The sequence below is a fragment of the Drosophila subobscura genome, chromosome J (genome assembly GCF_008121235.1).
Source record: "Drosophila subobscura isolate 14011-0131.10 chromosome J, UCBerk_Dsub_1.0, whole genome shotgun sequence".
NCBI classification, from domain to species: Eukaryota; Metazoa; Arthropoda; class Insecta; order Diptera; family Drosophilidae; genus Drosophila; species Drosophila subobscura.
In genome coordinates, this window is record NC_048532.1 from 21148531 (window position 1) to 21169892 (window position 21362).

Here is a 21362-nt window from a genome sequence, read left to right on the forward strand (position 1 = left end):
ATAAGGAGATAAGGAGGTGGACACATGTGAGTTGCAGTTGCAGTTGCCACGCCCACAGCCAGCAACAAGCTGGGCGTATGTGTCCAAGTTTTCACTGTGTGGGTTTCCTTCTTGGCCCTTTTCTTTTTGTCCCTTAGTATTTTTCTTGTGTGCTGCCTGCCCACTTGGCCAAGTAAAGGTTTCGTTTGCTTTGAGTTTCCTGTGGATGTGGATGATATTGACGACGTGTGACCGACGAATCTTAACCGCAAAATACCGTTATTATGTCGTCCGCGACGTGTTGCACGGTAACGCGCACTCGAAGTTAATGTGGCCCGGTCTTCGGGCAGATCATCCCGTCCGAAACAAAACAGCGTTGAAACGTTCAAAGATGGCGACACGGACAGAGGACAGAGGACAGAGAGACGGGGACTCGAACACACACTCCTCCCACAATCATTATTATATTTTTGGAGCTGTGTGTAATCAGCAACCGCGACGCTGCCAGCAAGGATGTCACCCCATCGTCCGTTCTTTTGCGGTGGTTGATGCGCACGCGCGCTTCTCCATCACTCCTGCTTTGCCCTTTTATCTGGCGTTGTCATCGGCTGCTGCTGCTGCTTCTGCTTTCTGTCTCTGCTTCGCCTCTACTGCTGCTGCTGCTGCTGCGTGGTGGGCGGAGCCAAAACTGTGCCGCCGTGGATGCTCCATGGCAGTGCTCTTCTCTATGTTCTTGGGCAGCACTGTGGCAGCATCATTAGTGCTGGCGAAGAGACCCCATTTTGGGCGGAAGTGCGTATGAGCAATATTTTAACAATGGCGTTTAAAACAGTTAAAGAGCCAGCACTAACACACACGCTACTATTATCTATGTGTGTGTGTAGAGTGTACTAGTGTGTGAGGCCATTAGGCTTCTAGTTTTGCAAGGACTTTAAGGCCCCAGCACTGGCGATAAGCTCTCCCCGCCGCACACATAAAACCATTTTAATTTCAAGCCAAAGTGGCCACAAAAGACGCCCCAAGATCTCGAGATGCGCTATGCCAAAAAGGATATAATTAACATGCCACATGCCCCAAACACACACACACTCAGTGGCACTTAAATGACTTATAGATAAGCGCTCAGCCCCCAACGGTGACACATGATTTAAGGTACTGTGTCGAGGCGGGGATAATAAGCCAGTGATAAGCCTAAGCATATGGAATGGAATGGGAGGTTGGGTGGGGCTACATTTTGCCAGCTCATAATTAGGGTAGCAGCAGAAGTAAAATGTTTACAAATCATAGATTCAGCTAATGAGCTCTGTGGCAGGGCCAGATGTGTTAATAAAGAAAGTCGCTCGAACGGTTTGGCTGTGACTTTCACTTTTGTAGCACTTCAAGAGTCGTTTCCATAATTTATATTATATTAAAAGCTAGATGATATTCAGATCCAATATACATACATAAGTCGTTGACAAGACACTTAGAGCTGGTTGCTATGACATTTACTGATGTGTGCCAGCAACCTCAGAGCTAAATGATATTCAATTCAAAGCTGGCTGCTATGAAACTCCAGACTGCAATCAACAGAGGCGTCTGCAGAGTCAGAGAATATGCTTGAAATCTTCTAGAATTTCTATAAAACGAATAAAAGCTTTTAAATGCACTCGAAAATTAACGGTTAAAGAAGCTTTCAAAAGTCCTAGCAAGTCCTTGGAGAGCTTCCTTACAAGCTGCCATAGCTTTCCTAAAATCAAATAAAACTGGGATGTTAAACAACTTTTCTTGAACGAAAACTCCACAAGTACAAAATTATTCAATATTTTTATTGAACAAAATACACACACTCATTTACACTTATCACAATAAGTTTTTGTTGTATAATAAAGTATGTAACTCGCAAGACACAACATAAGTAGTTTCATAGTTGCACATAAATATATATACGTTAAAAGTCTGCATAGTCTTGCACTTGTTCTGTTTAGCCAGTGATAAAATTAATTACAAAAATGTGTAGGGATATTCAGCCTACATTCGGTTGAATGAATGTCTTGGAAATGTGCGGATGGGAAGGTATAAAAAGAAATAGCTAAGTCCTTGTCGGAGCAAGTCTAAATGCGACTCTTTGAATTCGATTTCACATCAAACAATTTGCGCACAAAGAAGACCTGAAAGAGCGGAGGGAAATTAAAAGGAATTGAAACATATAAATTATGGGAGCCCACCTGGATGGAGCATGTGATCAATATGACCACAATTTGGCTGAGCGAGAAAGTCTGTATGTAGGTGTTGTTATCCAAAAGCAGTGCATAGTCGCGTGATTCGCGATGCCGGCTATGCGCCTGGTAGACCATCATGTCGTTGATGTTGCGCTCCACAGTACCGATGGTGGTCTAAAGGTACAAAATAGATCAGTTTCAGTTTTGGTTTTTGGGTGGGGCAAAACCAGTTTCCGCTTACTGTAAAGTTTTGCATGTTCAGCTGCAGCTGCTCAATCTCTTTGGCGTATTTGTCCCAAGCATCGTACTTCACCACCGTGATGTAGATGTTCACCAGCTTGCCAGCGAATCTCGAGAACTGGTTGTCGATGCAGACGGAGTAGTAGCCGCCGGGCGAGACCTGGTCGGTGTAGTCCGCCGTGGCCTGCCACTGGTAGGGCTTCACTACCTCATTTGCTGGATTGCGTACCGCGAAACCGGCCATGCCATCGCCGCCACGCACCACCTGGACAACATAATTATGAAAATCAATGCGAAATTAAGTCTGTCTGTGGACTTACACTGAAGGAGACATAGAAAGTGGCTCCCGCCTGCACGTACTGGTGATAGCAATCCTCCTTGCCAGCGTCTATGTGAACCTGCAAGGGATAAAACATTTATCTCCAGCTGTTCAGACTCCGTATGGATGCTGCGTGCTCCTCACCTTGTAGTCCATGGCCACTGCTGGCAGATTCTCATACCATGGCTGTTGCGCCTCTTGCGCCGAGACAACGTTGATTAGACAGCAACAACAACAAATCAGAGCAAATGTCAGTAATAGATTATTAATCTGCTCTCTCTGCCACGTCAATCGCATTTTGGATTTGTTCATCTCGGAGTGCCTTTGTGTATGAAGCTAGGTGGATGGCCTCTAAAATGCGTTTTTATCGCCACTCGCTGCAGAACGGGTGAACGAATTAGTAGGAATTTATGCCGGTTAGCTTTCTATTTGCTAAATAAACATTTAAACATGTTAATAAACAACCTACCTGTTGCGCTGCCAACCCGTTTCAAAGTGCAGCAGGTTGGCAGCAGCGCCATATGGAATGCATCGATTTTCGACTATCGATATATCGATATATTGGAACAAATATTCAAATACTAGGAAATCATTTAATGCTTTTTTAATAAATTGCATTTAAAAGACGCTTTTTGTTACATTTGTAACACAATTTACACATTTATTCTCTACCACTAGCATAACGGCAAATGCCACGCGTTCTAACAATGAGGTGGCTAGAGATTTCCATGCGCAATTTGGTCTGCCTAGACAATATTAAAAGCGTGCAGAGACACAGAATTTCCGTCAATTTTGCTATGGTAATTAGATTTTTAATATAGTAGTTTTTCCCTTTTCTATTCATGCGATTAGATATTGCGCGCCCAATTTCAAAATAATGTATCGAATCTAGATATAATCGTTGACAAAACAATCGCACCGGTACTATCGTATTAAAAGTAAGCACTATCGTCCATATCTAGTTTCAACATCGTGCCGCCAAATTGTTAAAAGAAGTGTAAAATGTGTGTTTAAAATTGGATATACAACTGTGAGCAACGCAACCAACTGTTATGTAAGCTGTGTATACAATATATAAATAGGTATTTACATATCTCTCCCTGAAGTGCAATGCACTTATCGAAGTTCTGTCTCCAGCCCTGTTTCTGATAACACACAATTTGCGTATGTTTGTTATATTGTTTATGTTGTTGTTTGTGGCTTTTTGCGATAATTTACCGCGAGAATACTATATAAATATGGTGCTTAACCTCTACGGCGTTGAGTAGGGCAGATAAAACAGGCAGCGCACTCGGCGCTCGAGTTAATTTTCCAGCTGCATCGAGATCGAAATGGTTCACGTCACGGAAGATGTTTTTGCCGCTGGCGCAGTCAATCCGTTCACCAGGCAAACGGAACCCATTCGACGCTTCACGCTGAGTAATGGCGATGGCATGAGTGTCCAGGTCATTACCCTGGGCGCCACCATTACGAGCATCAAGACACCGGATGCCCGCGGCCAGTTGGATGACGTGACGCTCGGATTTGATGATTTGGCGGGCTATCAGAGCGAAAAGAATCCCTACTTTGGGGCCACCATTGGACGGGTGTGCAATCGAGTGGCCAATGGACGCTTCCGGCTGGATGGCGAGGTAGTGGAGGTGTCCAAGAACCGGGATAACAAATTCCAGCTCCATGGCGGATTCGTGGGCTTCGACAAGGCCCACTGGGATGTGGTGGCTTTGCTCAAAGACGGCGTCAAACTTTCGCACACCAATCCCGACGGACATGAGGGGTATCCGGGCAAGGTGACGGCCACTGTGAGCTTCACCCTTAGCGAGGACAACTGCCTGCATGTCCGCATGATGGCGGAGAGCGACAAGCCCACGCCCGTGAATCTCACCAACCACTCGTACTTCAACCTTGCTGGCCACAAGTCGGGTGCCAACGGCCTCTACGAGCACAGCATCGAGATCAATGCCTATGGCATTACGGAAACGGACAAGGACTCCATACCCACCGGCAAGATTACACTGGTGGACGGAACTGCATTCGATTTGCGGGTGCCCAGCAATCTCGGGGAGCGTCTCAAGCAGCTGCAACCGGCCCCCGGCTACGATGACAATTTCTGTGTGGAGTTTGATCCGCCACAGCCGTTCGCCAAGGTGGCCAGGGCCACGCATCCGCCCAGCGGGCGCTGGCTGGAGGTGGTCAGCAATCAGCCAGGCGTTCAGTTCTATACAGCCAACTTTATGCCGAATGTGGAGCGTGGAGAGGCGGCCATTCCCGGCAAGAGTGGAGCTGCATATGCCAAGCATGGAGCCTTCTGCCTGGAGACTCAGAAGTTTCCCGATTCAGTGAATCACAGCAACTTCCCTTCGACGACCTTGCGGCCCGGCGATCACTACAATCACGAAGTCATCTACAAGTTTGGCGTCTCCCAATGAGAACAAACGTATTATCTAATCCCAATATGCCATAAATGCCATGTATCCGACTAACCCAGCAAACGTAACCGATAATAACCAATAGCCAATAAACAGAATGCACGAAAGCACTCGAGAATTTTGCAAAAGTTCGATTATAGCCAGACACGCCGACTGGTGCCATAAAACTGTAGCAATCAGTGGAGTCAGGCCAGGTATACATATATATAGTGCCCAGTGCTAGGCACAAGCCATAAATCAGTTGAAATGATTCTTCAGTTGGTTGTGTGTCTGTTGGCGCAGCTGAGTCTGGGCTTTGGCCAGGATCGGGGCTCTCTGCGCATAATGAATGGAACCATAGCGAGGGATAAGCAATTCCCCTACCAGGTGGGTTTGCTTTGCTACTTTGCTGACTCGCCGAATGAACCGAATCTGTGTGGCGGCACAATTATCAGCAAACGTTGGATCCTCACAGCAGCCCATTGCCTGCAGGACCCAAGCTCTGAACTGTAAGTAAAACCATCCGTAATCCGCTTTCAAAATGTACTTTAAAATGATTTCTCTTACAGCCAGAAAGTAATTGTCTACGTGGGAAGTCTATCAGTCCACGAGAGTGCAGCATATGTGGTCAGGAAGAGCGCCACCATCGTCCATAAGCAGTTCAACCGCAAAATTGTAGCCAATGACATTGCATTGATTAAGCTGCCAAGGGATCTAACGTTTAATGCTCGCATACAGCCGGCAAGATTGGCCAACCCAAAGGATAGCTATGTGGGCAGGACGGCCATTATATCCGGCTGGGGTCTGACCACCAAGCAGGAGGCCAGCAGAGTGCTCCAGTACATCAGAGCTCCGATCTTGAGCAACAAGGAATGCGAGAAGCAATGGAACAAGCAGCTCAAAGGGAAGAGCAGGAAGCTCGTGCTGGACTCCTTCATATGCATTGATTCCCGGGCGGGTCTGCCGTGTCGCGGCGACTCTGGCGGTCCGCTGGTGCTCGATGATGGCTCTAAGACGCTGGTGGGGATTGTCTCGCACGGCTATGATGACAAGTGTCTGGTGACACTGCCAGATATCCTGACGCGTGTCTCTTCGTTTCTGAGCTGGATTACAGAGCAAACTGGTGGCTTGGGGCAATAAAAAACGAATCTCTTTTCAAACGTGTGCTTTATTCTTATTACTCATACAAACTCCCATACTCTCGCGTACACTTTCTCTCCTGTATCTCTCTTTATCTATCATTTCGTTTTGTATTTCCATAATATTTTCTTGTGGCTTTGCTAATTTTGTTATCATTTTCGTATTCTTTTCTTTGTAGTTCTTTTATTATTTTATTTGTGATGTGTTTGCCTGCTTCGCTTCCAAAATCTGCTGAATATTGTGTCGCATGGCGGCAGTTGGAGGATCATCCATCATAGCGGAGATCCTTCGTGCCACGAAATGTATCGGTAAGTTTTACTTATCTAGGGGGCTTTATGTATAAACGTTATTCATAATTATTATTTTTGCTAGACTTTTGCTTTTGGTTTTTCGGGTTTCCCTTATTTTTGTTGTTTCTTATTTCCTTATTTTCTCGTGTTGAAACAGTAACTTTCAGTCATCTTTTAATCATAATAATAATACATACATACAATATATGCAATACGTACAATAATATTCTGGTTTCGTAATTTGTTGTTGTTAATTTTAAATTTAAATTTAAATTTGTTATGAGCGCGCCGCCGTGTGCAATGCATAAAAAAACGCAATGCATACCGCTACCTTCCTTCCTTCCCCCTTTCTTATATAGTGTGTCGTGTTTTTTTAGTATTATTTTATTTTGTTGTATAAAAGCTAAAATTTATGTTTTTTTTCCGCTGCGTATGACAAAAGTTTACATTATCCATATATCCATTTATATATATATCTCTGATCAGGCGATCGATCCTAGATCCAAATACAAAAAAGTTCACCCAATTTCAATACAAAAATTGCCCCCGCACTCTTCAACTAAATTTGATTTCATCTGTGGAAAAAGTTTTCCCATAATTTCTCTTTTTGGCAGTTATCGTTTTTGTTAGGTTTTGTTTTTTGTTTATGTTTTTGACATACTTTTTGTGGTTGTATTTCTGTTGCGTTGCTGCTGCTGCTGCTGTGATATCGGTTTAATATCATTGATTTCGTGATGTATATGTATGTGTGAGTGTGTCGTTATCATTAGATTTATCATATATTTATGTATATGCTAAGCAACTAACATTGGACCATTCCATTGCGCGACGCACTATATAAGAAAACTAGCTACTTGATTACGTTTTGTTGTTGTTGTTATATTTACTCGTACTTTACTTTGTATATTATATATTTATATATATTTTATATGCATATATTATATATATTTATATTCATATTCGTATTATTATGTTATGTCCTTCGTTATGGTTTTTTGTGTTGCATTATTTAAATGAATTACGTGACGCCCTTGCGTGGACAGCAGCCAGCAGTTAGGAAACTTAACCCCCAAAATAGAAAAAAAATATATATATGAGTAGAAACCCCAAAAGACCCCCGTGGAGCTCAAGCCCAGATCCCGTGCCAGCTCCAAGTGCAAACATGCGGAAAAATATTGTACAGCAAATGCATTAAAGCGGAAAAGTGTGAACAAAGGATCTGGTGGAGCTGCTGTCGCAGGCAGACAATTAAGACTAAAGCTAGGACTAAGACTATGGCCAGTGTAAGTCATCAGTCGCACTCCGGCCCCTCCGAGAAGTGGCCGCGCACATCGAGCGCCGAGGCCAGCTGAAAGACAATGTGCGATAGCGATGGATGCTCCAGCAGCTCGCTGGCCGGCAGCTGGGGCTCGCAGCGCGGTCGCATGTGTCTGCCACGGAATCCACGATGCAGACGCAGCACCACATCACAGAAGACGAAACGTAAGATGAGTGTGCGCAGAAAATCATCGCCAAAGAACTGAACATACGATGAGTCTAAAGGAGAGAGAGAAATTAGATAGATTCTAGGTGAATATATCCACTCCTTACCTATACAGCCAATGCCCTGTTCGATCTCATCCATGCGGCAACGCGTGACCAGGCGCGAGGCCTCTGTGATAAAGCGATCCACATAGGTCTGGCAGCGTTCCCAATGATGGATGGGCACATCGCCCACATTGCAAATGTAGCAGAGGGCCGTGAGCGGGGAGTGCAGGAACAACGTAAACAGCGAGCCATGATGCTGGACATCAGCTGAAAAAGATAGAAGCAAGAATGATTAGTGATTTATCTTCCATCCAGTGTAGCTGGAGGCCTACCTTGAAATGCGGATGGTACATCTTGCGGTGACATGAGCACGACCAGCGGCTGGCCAAAGTAGCGGGGTATGTGCTGAAAGACGAACGAGTTGTCCGAATCGATGACAATGAACATGGGCCGGCGTGTGAACGGATAGAGATCACCCGGATATAGGCAGTGGTTCTCCTTGTACGATTTCCCGCGGCATGACAATCCCCCACCATCGACGCTGTCCCGCTTGGCGCAGGTGGCAACGCCGCCCAGCTCATAGCCAACTGGAAGATAAAGAGCTCATTATATAGGGAAACCTTTTGGCATACTCCTCCCCAGCAATACTCACAATCTTCGGGATGTTTTGTGGTGGAGAAACAGCCGTCCGCGGACATGTACAGGAGTAAGGCGCCACCCAGTGGCAGTTCCCGAACGCCGCTGGCGAGGAAGACCATCAGCTGGCTAATCGAAGGCTTGTAAAGTAGATACTTGTGAGGATTGTCTCGAAAGTGACGGCCATTCTCCTGGTAACCCTTGGATCCTGGCACACCATAAGGTGGTATGCGACTGGCCGCCGGACTGGCATCGTGTCCATGCAGGCCGTGCGCCATGCTCAGCGGATTCGTGGCCGATTCCGTGGGCTCTCGCTCCAGCGTCTGCAGCATGCGGAACATGTCCATGGTGAGCTCCGAGAACTTGGCCTGCTCACAGGCAGAGCCCACAATGAGGATCTCCTGCAGGCTGAGCGTCATGTGCGGCGACCGCTCGCAGGGCGGCGTTGTCAGCGGCGATAACCTAGAACCGGAACCACTACACATAAGTCGTTGTAGTTGTGCTGGTCCACAAGCGATTGGCGGGGGCCCGTGCTTTCACAGAAGAATTGAGAATGTGGCGCACTAATGAGGTGACAAGGGTACGGAAAGGAGCGAGAGAGAGAGAGAGTGGTGGAGGGTGTGTGTGGGGATCGAGGGGTTCTCAAACACATGAAATGATAAATTCTTGTGGGTGTGAGTGTGGTTCAAAGATCAGGCAATAAAACAGTCGCTCCCACCAAGGCAGGAGATCAGTTTTAAGGCCCAACATTTGGGTAGATTGTGTGGTGTGTGTGTGGGTTAGTGGATGGTGATGGGTTTTGGATAGTTCATGGTTAAAGTGCGTGACAAAATGACAAAGGTGAGTGTTTTTCTCTGGTGTTTCAAGTCTTCTGTGATAAGCACAACAAATCAACATAATCAACGGCAACGGAACTCAAGCAAAACTCGTATACCTACGCAAACAGAATATAGCGCTATGTAGCCCAAAAGTAGACTTATAGTACAGATAGTTCGATAAATAGATAGAATATACTTTTGGCTACCCCAGAAGCTGTCCAAACTCCTCCTCCGCCGACGAAAGCACGGGCAATTTGTACGCGATATGGGCAGCAAATTGTGCCAACGACTCACCTGTGCGATAATATGATGGGATTGGAATCGGCATGGAGTACGGCCACAGCTGCCTCGGCCTTGATGAAGCCTTTGATTTCCTCGAGGACCAGCGACCATTCCAAATGATCCTCCGGCTCGTAGCTGAGAAAACTTTAGGATAATCAAAGCATCGACACAATCAGTCTTTCATTCCACTCTTACGTGTTGGTGTACTCCTGGATCTGCTTCTCCAGTTCGGTGACCAGCTCCCGCACCAGCTTCATCTTCTTGAGCAGCAGACAGACGACTATGAAGCGGGCATAGTAGCGCAGCTTTTTCACCATCAGATCCGGCCGATCCTCCTTGGCTGCACGCGAATAATACGCACGTCCACGTATTGCCGCATAAAACTGATACGCCTCATTCAGGTAGTTGGTTTCGCTGGTTCTTAAGCTGCAACAGAAAGGAGAAGTGAGTGAGTTAATCAAAGGATAAAGAATGCTGGGGGGACTACTTACTAATAGTGATAATAGAGCTGGCCAATTTTGCTTGCTATCTCGCCAATTTGCCAGCGTTTCAGTCCGTACTTGGAGTCGAGCACCATGCGATGTTGCTGCTGGAATTTCCACAATTTCGTATACACATCGAAGGTGCGTCCGAAATACGCTTGCCACTGCCGATGACCATATTGTGGCAGATCCCTAAGGAGAATATACATAAATATCATTACCATACAGTATGCATATATAAGACTGCTACTCACCTCAGCCCATTAAAGAGCTGCTTGGATTTCTCTAGCAAATGGCAAAACTCCAAGACTAACTTTCGATCCTGTTCTTCCGTGGATTCCATTTTCACCATGCCGTTCTTCTCAACCTCCTCCGCAATGTGTTATGTCTGTGAATCGGTTCTGCTGCAACAGAAAAAAAAAATGCAAGCGTTTCCATAAGTATTAATCAAAAGTGCAACGAGGCAACGTGGCAGCACTTGGCATACTAAATGAGCAGAGATGATGGAGATATTCATTCCATGGGCAGACTCACTCGAAAACTATCCCACAAAATAAACAAACTGAATCATGATTTTCCGAGCATGTATCTATCCAGCTATCCATCTATCTATCTATCTTTCTATGTATCCATCGCCCCTCGCTATCGTGGCATAGATGACTACCCACTTGAGATTCATTCAGCCGCTCATTCAACCATTGTTGACGTGGATAATGATAATGATGATGAGGCTGTCAATGATGCTTTGCATGCAATGAAATGAAATGCCTATGCGGCTTTTTTGCCCCGTTCCAACCCCGTTCCCAAACCCCCCAAACCGGCCAAACCAATGCATATTAAATTTTTAATTTTGATGTGCCATAAATCAGGCACAAATATCGCAAAAATATCGTATTTGAAATGCCGCAGGCTTTTGTCTAAAACCAAAAGACAAACAGCAAATGGTTACGATTGAAAGTCATAAATGTTTGAATGGAACTCAGCAGACACAGTGCTCGTACTATAACCCATTTACCGGATTCATGGATTCATGAATGACCGCCACGATACGACGACACCAATACGAATTCAATTAAAATTTCAATTTGGTAAAAACAATTACGATGCCTTTTAAGTGCACACGAACAGATGGATGAGATGGCATGGAACCGGATGAAGATGAAATGGGATGAGACAATCGTTATGCTGGCTGTCGGTGGGGGAAAGAGATAAGCGGAGGAGGGCAGCTATGCATCAAAAGCTCAATTAATAACGCCCGACCAGGCGACCAGGCGAAATTGTTTGAACAAAAAACACAAGAGGGAAAGCGACCGCCGACCCGCCAACTCCCGGGAACCCGATGCCGAACCCGTGCCCGTGCCCGTACCAGAACCAGGAAAATGTCGAACAGAACAGAAGGCAAAGCGGAGTGGAGCTGAGTAAATGCACAAAAGGGTCGGTTGGTCGGCAGTGCAAATGGCGCCGCAGCGGCCACATTGATTTGGCTTTGGCCGAAAACTAGGTCGCCCCATGGAGCACAAAAACTTTCAATATGAGCTCATCAGGCAGCCAGTAGCCCGTAGCCAGCCGAAATGGGAACTGAAGATGGCACTGGAGATGGGGCCGGGAGATGTGGCCTGGAGATGATGTAAATGTAGTTTGGTTTTTGTGTGTGTTTGTTCAGGGTAGGCAGTCAGTCAGGGACAAAGGAAGCTGCGTCAAATATGCGTCACCTCGGTAAGGGGTCGACCAACAAGTCAATTGGGCGACAGGGGACACACTCTAATGTGTGTGCACACACGCTGATATTTATGGCGCCTCCTAATCAAATTAAGTTTTCATTTAGCGCATTAAAGTGACATAATATGAAAATTACGCATACGCAGCAGTAACAAACAAGCTGAGAGTGAAGTAGAGAGCAAAGTAGAGAGTGGAGAGAGAAGACTAGAGAGTGGAGTAGAGCAGACACAATCAAATGGGGACTGGTCTGACTGGCAGAGGCCAGCCGCAAGCCCACTCACTCACTGAATGACAGACCTCTCGTGACTTTGCCACTGCCACTGGCGGATGCTCCTGCTGCCTCTCTGTGCTGACTTCATCATTGTCATCATCATCCCAGCAGCAACAGCAGCAGCAGCAGCAGAACTTAACCAACATCATCAGCATGTCAACATGTGGAAACCGGAAATGAAGAAACACAAATACTAAGCAAAGTCGTTGCCACTGCGATGTTGCTCATTAACACCCCCCTGCTGCAGCCCCTGCTGTCCTGGCCTCTGCCTGTGTCTGTCGTTCTCTCGTTCTCTGTCTTCTAAGCACACATTTACAGTTAGTGGCGGGCAAAGCTGGGATATTCACTGTCGCACAGGCAGCAAAAGTGTCGTATACGTTTGGGTGGGGTACTAGAAAATGAACTCGGAAATATTTAATTGGAGTTTTAGGTTGAAAATATTTAGGTACTTTCCTATTACATTTTTAATTAAAACTTAAACTTTAAACTTTGCTCTAGCTGCTGCAGAAATCTGCGCCTGGGACACTTTTGTCGCCTGTTCAGTCAGTCAGCAGTTAACGTGGCAAAGTTTTTTCTCCTTTTTAGCGCTCTCCTGCGCTCTAGCTCTCCTCTCCTGCTCCTCGTGTTGTCGTACTTGTTGTTGCGTGTGCGTGTTGTTGCCTGTGTGACAATATGTGCAACAACAGCAACAGCTACGTACGAGAGCGAGTACAACTGCTGTTGGGGAAAATCCCAATCCCAGTCAAACAAAGCGTGCAACAAAAAAGAGAAAAAATACAACAAAATAAAAGGAACGGAGTATGCAACGCACTTTGGCGCCCGCCCAGACGGTGCGGGAAGGAGCGCAGGGGAGCAGGAGAGCAGGCTTTTGACTGACTGCCAGGCGGAGGTCCTTCCCTCTATTTGAGTGAGTGAGTGTGTGCGTGCGTGCTTCAGTCTCTGAAGCAACAATACCAACAACTATTCGCTGCTACTCCGCGTGCTCGCTCTCTCTTTCTGTTTCTCTGTGCTTGCTGCACATTTTTTGCCCATTTCTTGATTTTTTGCACACCCTTGAAGGGTTGGGTATTGTGGATTTGTACTTAAAAGTTGGAGTGCAGAGAGTTTTCGATATTTTATGGAACGACCTGCTCCCAATCCGATTCTTCAGTTTTAAGCTTTGTAGCTCCATCTCGGGCAGTTACTTTACACAGAAAAGTATTTAATTGAATTTCTTATTGTTTCAATGTCCCATTACATTTGCAAGGGTATCAACCACTTCGACTCCCTGTAGCGCTACTTCCTTTCCTTTCTTACTTCTTCTGCGCGATGCGAGTGTGTGTCTCTGTGTGTGTGTGAGTAAACAAGCATGCAGTTGCAGTAGGAGCGACAGGGAAAGACCAAAGGCAAGAGCGGGCCAGAGTGTGGGGGAGAAGGAGTAAGGGGTAAACTCCTCTGGTGGGTGTGTAATCCTTCAAAGGCATTGTAGGCTACACATTTAATGGCATTTTGACGCTGGCAACGCTGATAATGATGTTGTCGTACATGCTACGTCCGCATCCGCAGCAAACTTGAAGTTGTCTGCCCCACAGACGCCTAGCCTTACTCTAACCAACTCCTCCTGCCGCCTGCCGCCTGCCGCCTGCACAGCCCTAGCAATGCGTTGCTCTATGGCTCTCTTACTCCTGCCCTGCATGCCCCACCAGTCATTAGGACTTATGAATTTCGGTTTAACAATTGAGCAGGCACAAAGGACACGCTGGCGGGAATCTGCAAAACTTTGGCATAGTTCAGCCTTCATAATTAATGGCAGCGCGGCAACAAAAAAAAGAACACAGTAGAGCTGCAAATATATATAAAAACCAACTGCTTGAGTGGCCCAACTTTAGCCTAATGATACGGACAGACAGACAGTCGGTCCGAAAGTTACACTTCTCATATCTCTGGGCAGACATCTGAAAGTAGCTCCACAAAAGTGCACACAAAACTTTGTCCCAAGGCTGCCTGCTGCCTGCTGCTAGCAAACCGGATGTGGAGTGGCCACGCGGAGAACTTTTTCCGTTGCCTTTGGACATTTCACTCCTTTTGGTCCCTTTTTATTTGGAGATGTTTGACTATTTGCCGTAGGGCCATTTGAATTTCACATTTAATTGGCAATTTATCGAAATTGCAGCTCAGTTACTGCCCCTGCAGCACCCTGTGGTATGCAACAAATCCTTTGGTGGCCAAACTTACCTTATCATTGTTGTACCTGCTGCCGCCACCAATAGCCACAATAGCAACAACAGCAGCAGTAGCCAGGGGAGCAGGAGCGGTGGTCTCCTCCGTCACAGCCGCTGGCAGGACGCCGAAGAGGACACCAGAGCAGAGACGCCTCCAAAGCCGTTTTTGCAGCTTATTGTTGTTGCTGTTGCTGCTGTTGCTATTGGTGTCGTTGTTGTTGTTGCTGTTGTCGTCACCGTGACCACCGCCGACGACGCCGTTGCTGCCGCAGCCGCCGTCGAGCAATCAAATTAGCGTATGTTGCCTCTGCTGCTGCTGCTGATTCTAGTGGCGCTCCCGCTGACGACGCCGTCTTCTAGCTTTGTTCCTGGCCCCCTGCACTTGACATATGTACGATGTATGAATGAATGTATGTAATGTGTGTGCTTGGAGTCCGGTATCCCAGATGATGAATGTAGCAGGAGCTGGATCTGTAGCTGGTTGCACTTTTCTTTCACTTTTCACACAATTTATTTGCCGTTCCGTTCGCGTTTCTTCTTTCTTTTTGCCGGTTTTGCTGGCAATTTCACTGACACTGGCGTGTGGGCTCGAGATGTGTGGGAACACGGCCAGGGATTGGGACAGCAGCTTCAACTTCAGTTACCGTTGCGAACTTTGGACAACTTTCGGGCGTTTTTCCTGGACTGCGGTGCCGTGCGTGTGGGGGGCAGAGAGTATGTGAGAGAATGGTGAAACGCTGCGACCGTCGCGTATGGCTGCACAGTATTGAATTTTTTCGCATTTACATTTTTAACGAGGAGGGTTGGGGGTTGGTATTGATTTTTTTGCCAATCTGACAGCTCGCCGAGTGCCAGTGTCAGCCGCCAGGCGGCGTTTTCTGACAGTTCTCGCGGGGGTTGAACATCGAAACGATACTCTCCACAGCGGAACAGCTGACTGGCACTGCGAGAGTGGAGAGTATCCGTTGGGGGTGAATGTAATTTGAAATAACATCCCTTTTTCGAATTTACACTACGTGGAACACACATTTGTTTAAGTTTTATTTTGCATTACATTTAAGTACATTAACATTTACATTTTACATTGTTGTATTTTGCATTTTGCATTACATAAAAGCGTTTTGGTTTTGAGATTTTTGGTTTATCCATTTGATTGATAAAATTGCGACTAAAATTGTTGCGGTTTTTAGTGCCTTGCCCCTATTCACTCGTATCACAATGAAATAAATTACATTGTTTCTGCTGGTTACACAGTATTTATATATGATCGATAAAACAATAGCTACACATATTTAGATGCATGATAGGTAACCATATTATATGGCAATTACGGATACACTATATATATAATATATATATGCATAATAATCATCAACTAACTATCATTATAAGACGCCAGATTTATCTCTCATTGGGAATATGCGCATAGCTTCAGTCTTTCAATAAATCCAAAACGTCAATGCGTCTTCGTTCTAGTTGTATGTCTGTATAGAGTGGGTTTCACAACTGTAAGACAGCTGGACAGGCTTGGGGGGATCCTCGTTTTTACTTTGAATGTACTGCTGGTACGATCTTGCATTCCCTTATCGGTATTGTCATGTGGGGAACCAAGTCCAGACTCTGATACAGTTATGAGACTCACTGTATGCACACACTTCTTATAGTTTGGTTATACAATATTGATTCTGTGTTTAAAAATTTGGCTTGTTTACCATTTCTAATGATTTCGATGTGGAAACACCTCTTTGGGTGTATTCTTTAGACGGTTCTTGGATAGATCACCGAGAGTATTGTTAGAAGTGCCTTACAAACGCGTTGCCTCCGACACCGTGGACACATCCCCCGCCCCATTGTGCACCTGTTGACCGGTGGAGGTGCCCACATCTGTTGTGGGTCGTGGCAGATGCGAGTAGTAGCCCATTTGACAGGAGTTCTGGTGGGTCAGCTTCTGGTTTTGGCTCAGCTGATATTGTGCGGCCTTGAGTGCCGCCTGTTGCTGCGGCGACAGGCAGTCGCAGGCGGCCAGCAGCTCCTCCGTGGACTTGGCCGTAATCGTTGTTGTTGTGGTGGTCGTCAGCTCTCCCACAAATTCCGTGGGCGGCGGGGCATAGTTCTCCACATCGCCGTAGGTGGAGAAGCGTCCGTAGGGATTGCGACGCGGCATGGAGTGACGCTGCTGTGCGATTTGCAGCTTCACCGGCGGCTTCACGGCCACCGTGTCCAGATAGCCATAGCCAAAGCCATAGTTACCCGCCGCCGCTGCCTTGGTGGCCAGATTGTCCCAGGACTTGGGCTTCTGCACGTAGGCAATGGTGTTGGGGTAGATCTGCGATGGCTGCACCTGTGTGGCCGTCACATGGTAGCGCTGGTGATAGCCAGGATGGTGATGATGATGATGGTGTGGCACCTGGTGGGGCTGGGGCTGCTGATGTGAATGTTGTTGCTGTTGCTGCTGCAGTTGTGGTTGCTGTGTGGGTTGCTGCTGTTGTTGGTGGTGCGGCTGCTCGTAGGATTGCCGAGACTTGGTGGAATGCTGTCGCGACTGTCCCGTTTCGCTCTTGGGATCCCAGAACAGCGTATCCGTGCTGATGGAGGTGGTGTAGGAGGCCGAGTCTGCGGGCGCAAAATCGCTGGAAGTGCAGGAGTGGAGGCTACAGTGGCTGGCCAGGCCAGAGGCCAGATCAAAGTAGCGGGAACGTGTGCTGCCCGACTGAGAGTTGGCATGGCAGGGTGTTGGAGTAGTCTGTCCCTGCTGTGGATGATGGTAGTGATGATGATGCGGCACGGGCTGTTGTTGCTGTTGCAACACTTGCTGCTGCTGCTGCTGCTGCTGCTCACGACTGTGATGGTGATGATGATGATGGTGGTGGTGTCCCTGTGCTACACCTCCTCCCCCATTGGCACTGGGCGAGGCATGTGACTGGGACTTGGGTCGAGTACGCTGCTCCTTGCTCTCCACTCTCTCGCGTTCCCGCTCGCGATGCTTGTGCTTGTGGGTGTGCTCCTTGTGCTGGCGATGGCGGCGTCGACTGGGCACACACTGCGTGTCGCAGCAGGGACTGGCCAGATCGTAGGCATCGAGACTGACATTATCCCCGGCCGGCAGGGCTGTCTTCTCCGTTGATTTCCAGCGAAAGTGCCCCAGGCAGGGATTGCACGAGTGCCCCACATGGTAGTGCTTGCCCGAGGCGGACTTCTCCTTCTCCGCCTTGGGCGGCTTGGCTGGTGGCTTGTGCTTCTCGCAGGTTCGTGGCGGCGGAGCCGGAGGCTTCACTGTGGCCCCACCGCTGCTGGTGCTGTGGTACTGAGTCGCAGCTGTGGTGGTGGGCTGACTGATCGTATTCGTGTCCACGGACTCGGTGCGATGCAGCAGGAAGCGCTGGGCCGTCGGCTGATGGTCGCTGCTGCTGCGCTGCAGGCCCAGGCCATCGATGTAGTCCTCGGAGCTGCCATGCGTGGGCCGCAGCACGTAGCGATATGTGGGATCCAGATAGTGATACGTGAGCATAAACTGAGCCGGTGGCGGTATGATCGCTCCACCACCCGCTGCCTGCTGGCGTGCCGCTATATTCCCTACATCCTCGGTGGACAGGGCAGGGCGATAGAAGCCCGCTTCGGCCGCCACCTCAGTGGGGGAGACGCCTTCACCATCGCTGGGCGATGTATTGGCATTGGCCTTCTTCCTCGCCGGCAAACTGTGAGTCTTCCACTTGCCCTCGAGCAGCTCTCGCTCCCTCAGATGCACCCGCTCCAGTTCGTTCATTTTGTGCTGCAGCATGCTTTGCAGCTGGATGTAACGCATGTGGAGATCCACCTAGAAAAGGACACCATTGAGTGGGGGATACGCTACAGAGATTCCATTTGCTACTCACCTTTCTCACACAATCCTCAAAGAGCACCACCATTCGCATTCGCGTGTCGCACTGCTTGATGAACTCCACAATGGTCTTGTGATCGGCCTTCTCCATGTCCCTGCCATTGATGGAGAGTATCACGTCGCCCTCTCGCATGCCAGATCTGTAGGCCGGCCCACCGTACTCCACATAGTCCACGTAGGTGATCATTTCCAGCTCCTCATCCCGCTTGTAGTGTATGCCATAGCTCTGCAGCGTGAAGCCATACGAATCGTTCTTCTTCTCCACAATGATGGTGCGACGGCGACGATCCTCGTCCGGCTTGGAGGAGGCCAGAAAACGCTCCGACTTGTGGCGGCCCAGTATGTGGGTGGACTGTGAGAGCTAGATGGGACGAGGTGGGGATTAAGTGTTGATTAGTGGGTGAAAGTTGCCTCTTGTGAATGCTCAACTATTCCGCAGCACTTCCGGTTATTTACACTCCGGTCTGGGCTGGTCTATAGCTTTGCCGGTGCCTGTGCAATGTGGCACACCAAATGGCCGCCAGGTGCGGCCAGACCATAAAAATGTGGTGTTTGCTCAAAGGTATCTAAACCTATTCCAACCCCACACCCCACACTCCCCCCTGTTGCTGGTTCTTCCTGCTTTTATTGAAAACATTTCCATGAATACACGATGAAGGCAGCAGGCACCCCCCGGCAGCAGGCAACACTTTCACTGGGCACCGCTCCACTCCCCCGTACCAACCTCTATCCCATCCTATATCCTATCCGTTACGGCGGAAGCGGAGAAAGGGAAAAGAAAACCAAACAAATTTCACACAAACACAGAGACGCAGCACAGCTACAGCCACAGATACAAATACATAGATAGAGCAGCGCCAGTGCGCTTTCATTAACGGTACCATTGTGCGAACCGTAATAACTGGACTGAAAAGGCTTTGGCCACCCCGCTTCATGCCAGAACTCCTGCGGGGCATACTGTGTGGGAATTACATGGATATAAATATTTCTACAACATTTTATTAAAAGTGGAAACAGTAATCAAAAGTCTTTTGATTATATCTACACACAAATTGCCATTAAAAGAATTAAGTGATTTAATTGGGGAGGGAAATTTAGAACTTTAAAGCAATGCCCCATAGCAATAGTTGGTCTTTGTTACTAAATGGGGTATTGGACAAAGACTTAAAGTATTCCTATAAGTTTAAGTACGACTGGGGGTAATTTCCTTATAAAAACTCTCATAATTTCATACAAAAGATTTCAGTTTAGTTTTTGTGGTTGCCATGACTCAAACCCAACTTGATTCCCCTGCCTAAGTGATTTTTTCCAATATGTTAACCCCAACTGGTTAATTTTTGTGCTCCCTAATTGCCTTGGCCAAAGTCACGGCCTGCCGCTGCTTCATCGCTGGTTGGGTTCTTTATGTGTGTGTGTGTTGTATGAGTACTCGTATATATGACAATTTCCGGGGCATTGAATTATTAACACTTGATCGAAGACGCCGCCGCCGATACCGTCGCGCGGTTTGCTGAAGCGTAAACTATGCATAACGATGAGAGAGTGAACCACCCAAAGGTTAAACAGCTGAGAGGGCGGCTGGGCGCCCCAACCTCCCGCAGCGAGCAATGCAATGGGCAGGAGCAGGACAAACCCACCACCAAAAGAAGTAAAATCCAACCACCCACTTGAACCCAGTATCCATACCCTGGCCCATACACCCACCCGCATCCGCATCCGCACACACAAGACAATTTCAATTGAGGCAACGCTGCACAGGACCTTGTCGCATTATGACTCAATAAGGGGACGAACGAACGGACGGACGGACGGACACACATGGACATTTCAATTGGATTAGAAATGTCTGCCACTTGGACATACCTGCGCATACTCGATCTCCTCATCGCTGGCATCGAGACTCTTGTGGAACTTGAGGCGACCCAGGCTGCCAGTGCCATTGACATAGTGCGATGATGGCTGATGTGACTGGTGCTGCGACTGCTGGTTCTCGTGGTGATGATGCTGCTGCTGCTGTTGCTGACAGGCGGCGGCTATGAGTGAGCCCACGGAGGTGGCATTCGAGGCTGAGATGGAGACGGCGGCTGCTGTGGTGGCGGCACTACTGGCCGCCGTTGCAATGCTCTGGCAGCTGGTGCTCATGGGCTTGCTGGCCATTGTTGTCTATTGATTTCTTCACGCAGTCATAATTATTGGGAGCCCATTCTGGAGTAGCTATTCAAATGCCCACGCAGCAAATCTGCTGCTAGACGACAATGGATACAGATACCGAAAGCGAAACACCGACGACGATGACGAGAAAAATTCACTTTTTCACTGACCGACCGACCGACCGACCGAGCGAGCGACCGACCCCAGAGAGAGAGTAATGCCTAGGCCCACACGAGTTTCGGTCGCTTACAATTATAATTAGTCATTCCAATTCACAAAAGTTTGCCCTGAACAAAAACTACCTTTATCAGTGGTATTTGTTGATGAACAACTTTTCCATATTCGTGCGAAGCGTAGCGGTGCCCGTGCCGTGCCGTGCAGTTGCCGTGTGGTTCTGTTTCCGCTTGGTTTGTTCTACTTCCGTTGAAGTTTGGTGCCGTTCTGAACGTTATGTTATATCGCCGTCGACTGCGTCAAGAGCGGAAGGCGGGAGAGCGGCGCATTGCACCCGCTAAACAAGCTTTTCAGCCATAGGAAAGACGTTAATATTTATGGCACATGTTGACTGCCAGCAGAAGTTATGCTCAAAATGGTAAAGCGCATGCGCCAGCAATGCACACGCATTGATAACTGTAAAGTTATGATTCCTAAAAATTAAATGCTTAATTGATATAGATTAAAACCATATACATAATCCACAAAGAATTAGAAAGTAGTAACTAGAAATAACTATTTCCATTATTCATCAATTTCTTCTCATTTAAATTCCAGCGCCACCTTAACATGCCTCTGTGAACTTGCGCCTAACATGCACCGACTGGCCA

The 21362-nt window shown here is 47.6% G+C and overlaps 5 protein-coding genes across 10 annotated transcripts; 2 read left to right on the forward strand and 3 right to left on the reverse strand.

Moving 5' to 3' along the window:
- Positions 1-1941: 1941 nt before the first annotated feature.
- Positions 1942-3238, reverse strand: LOC117894724 (transmembrane emp24 domain-containing protein B). 2 transcript variants are annotated; one of them, XM_034801912.1, is made up of 6 exons: positions 3209-3238; positions 2884-3116; positions 2741-2818; positions 2422-2685; positions 2187-2354; positions 1942-2129 (listed from the first exon to the last, which is right to left on the reverse strand). In XM_034801912.1, exons 2-6 carry the CDS (start codon positions 3049-3051, stop codon positions 2073-2075), a joined length of 735 nt encoding a protein of 244 aa, XP_034657803.1. In that variant the 5' UTR covers positions 3052-3116; positions 3209-3238; the 3' UTR covers positions 1942-2072. The 2 variants fall into 2 exon arrangements, with proteins under 2 accessions (XP_034657803.1, XP_034657802.1); XM_034801911.1 differs by lacking the exon at positions 3209-3238 and having other exon boundaries at positions 2884-3172.
- Positions 3239-3950: 712 nt separating this feature from the next.
- LOC117894580 (aldose 1-epimerase) lies at positions 3951-5285 on the forward strand. The gene has a single exon (XM_034801722.1). It carries the CDS (start codon positions 4071-4073, stop codon positions 5163-5165), a length of 1095 nt encoding a protein of 364 aa, XP_034657613.1. The 5' UTR covers positions 3951-4070; the 3' UTR covers positions 5166-5285.
- A 96-nt stretch (positions 5286-5381) lies between these two features.
- Positions 5382-6304, forward strand: LOC117894600 (brachyurin). The gene is made up of 2 exons (XM_034801749.1): positions 5382-5653; positions 5714-6304. The coding sequence occupies exons 1-2, from the start codon at positions 5412-5414 to the stop codon at positions 6282-6284; spliced, it is 813 nt and encodes a 270-aa protein (XP_034657640.1). The 5' UTR covers positions 5382-5411; the 3' UTR covers positions 6285-6304.
- A 1285-nt stretch (positions 6305-7589) lies between these two features.
- LOC117894570 (protein SCAI) lies at positions 7590-14958 on the reverse strand. 5 transcript variants are annotated; one of them, XM_034801706.1, is made up of 9 exons: positions 14524-14958; positions 10574-10720; positions 10329-10511; positions 10033-10263; positions 9850-9981; positions 8754-9214; positions 8434-8688; positions 8165-8368; positions 7590-8110 (listed from the first exon to the last, which is right to left on the reverse strand). In XM_034801706.1, the coding sequence occupies exons 2-9, from the start codon at positions 10669-10671 to the stop codon at positions 7866-7868; spliced, it is 1809 nt and encodes a 602-aa protein (XP_034657597.1). In that variant the 5' UTR covers positions 10672-10720; positions 14524-14958; the 3' UTR covers positions 7590-7865. The 5 variants fall into 5 exon arrangements, with proteins under 5 accessions (XP_034657597.1, XP_034657599.1, XP_034657596.1 ...); XM_034801708.1 differs by having other exon boundaries at positions 7591-8110; positions 8754-9199; positions 10574-10723; positions 14524-14957; XM_034801705.1 differs by having other exon boundaries at positions 7592-8110; positions 10574-10723; positions 14524-14957.
- Positions 14959-15625: 667 nt separating this feature from the next.
- On the reverse strand, positions 15626-21206 carry LOC117894567. The gene is made up of 3 exons (XM_034801700.1): positions 20251-21206; positions 18383-18748; positions 15626-18324 (listed from the first exon to the last, which is right to left on the reverse strand). Exons 1-3 carry the CDS (start codon positions 20542-20544, stop codon positions 16315-16317), a joined length of 2670 nt encoding a protein of 889 aa, XP_034657591.1. The 5' UTR covers positions 20545-21206; the 3' UTR covers positions 15626-16314.
- Between the last annotated feature and the right edge of the window lie 156 nt (positions 21207-21362).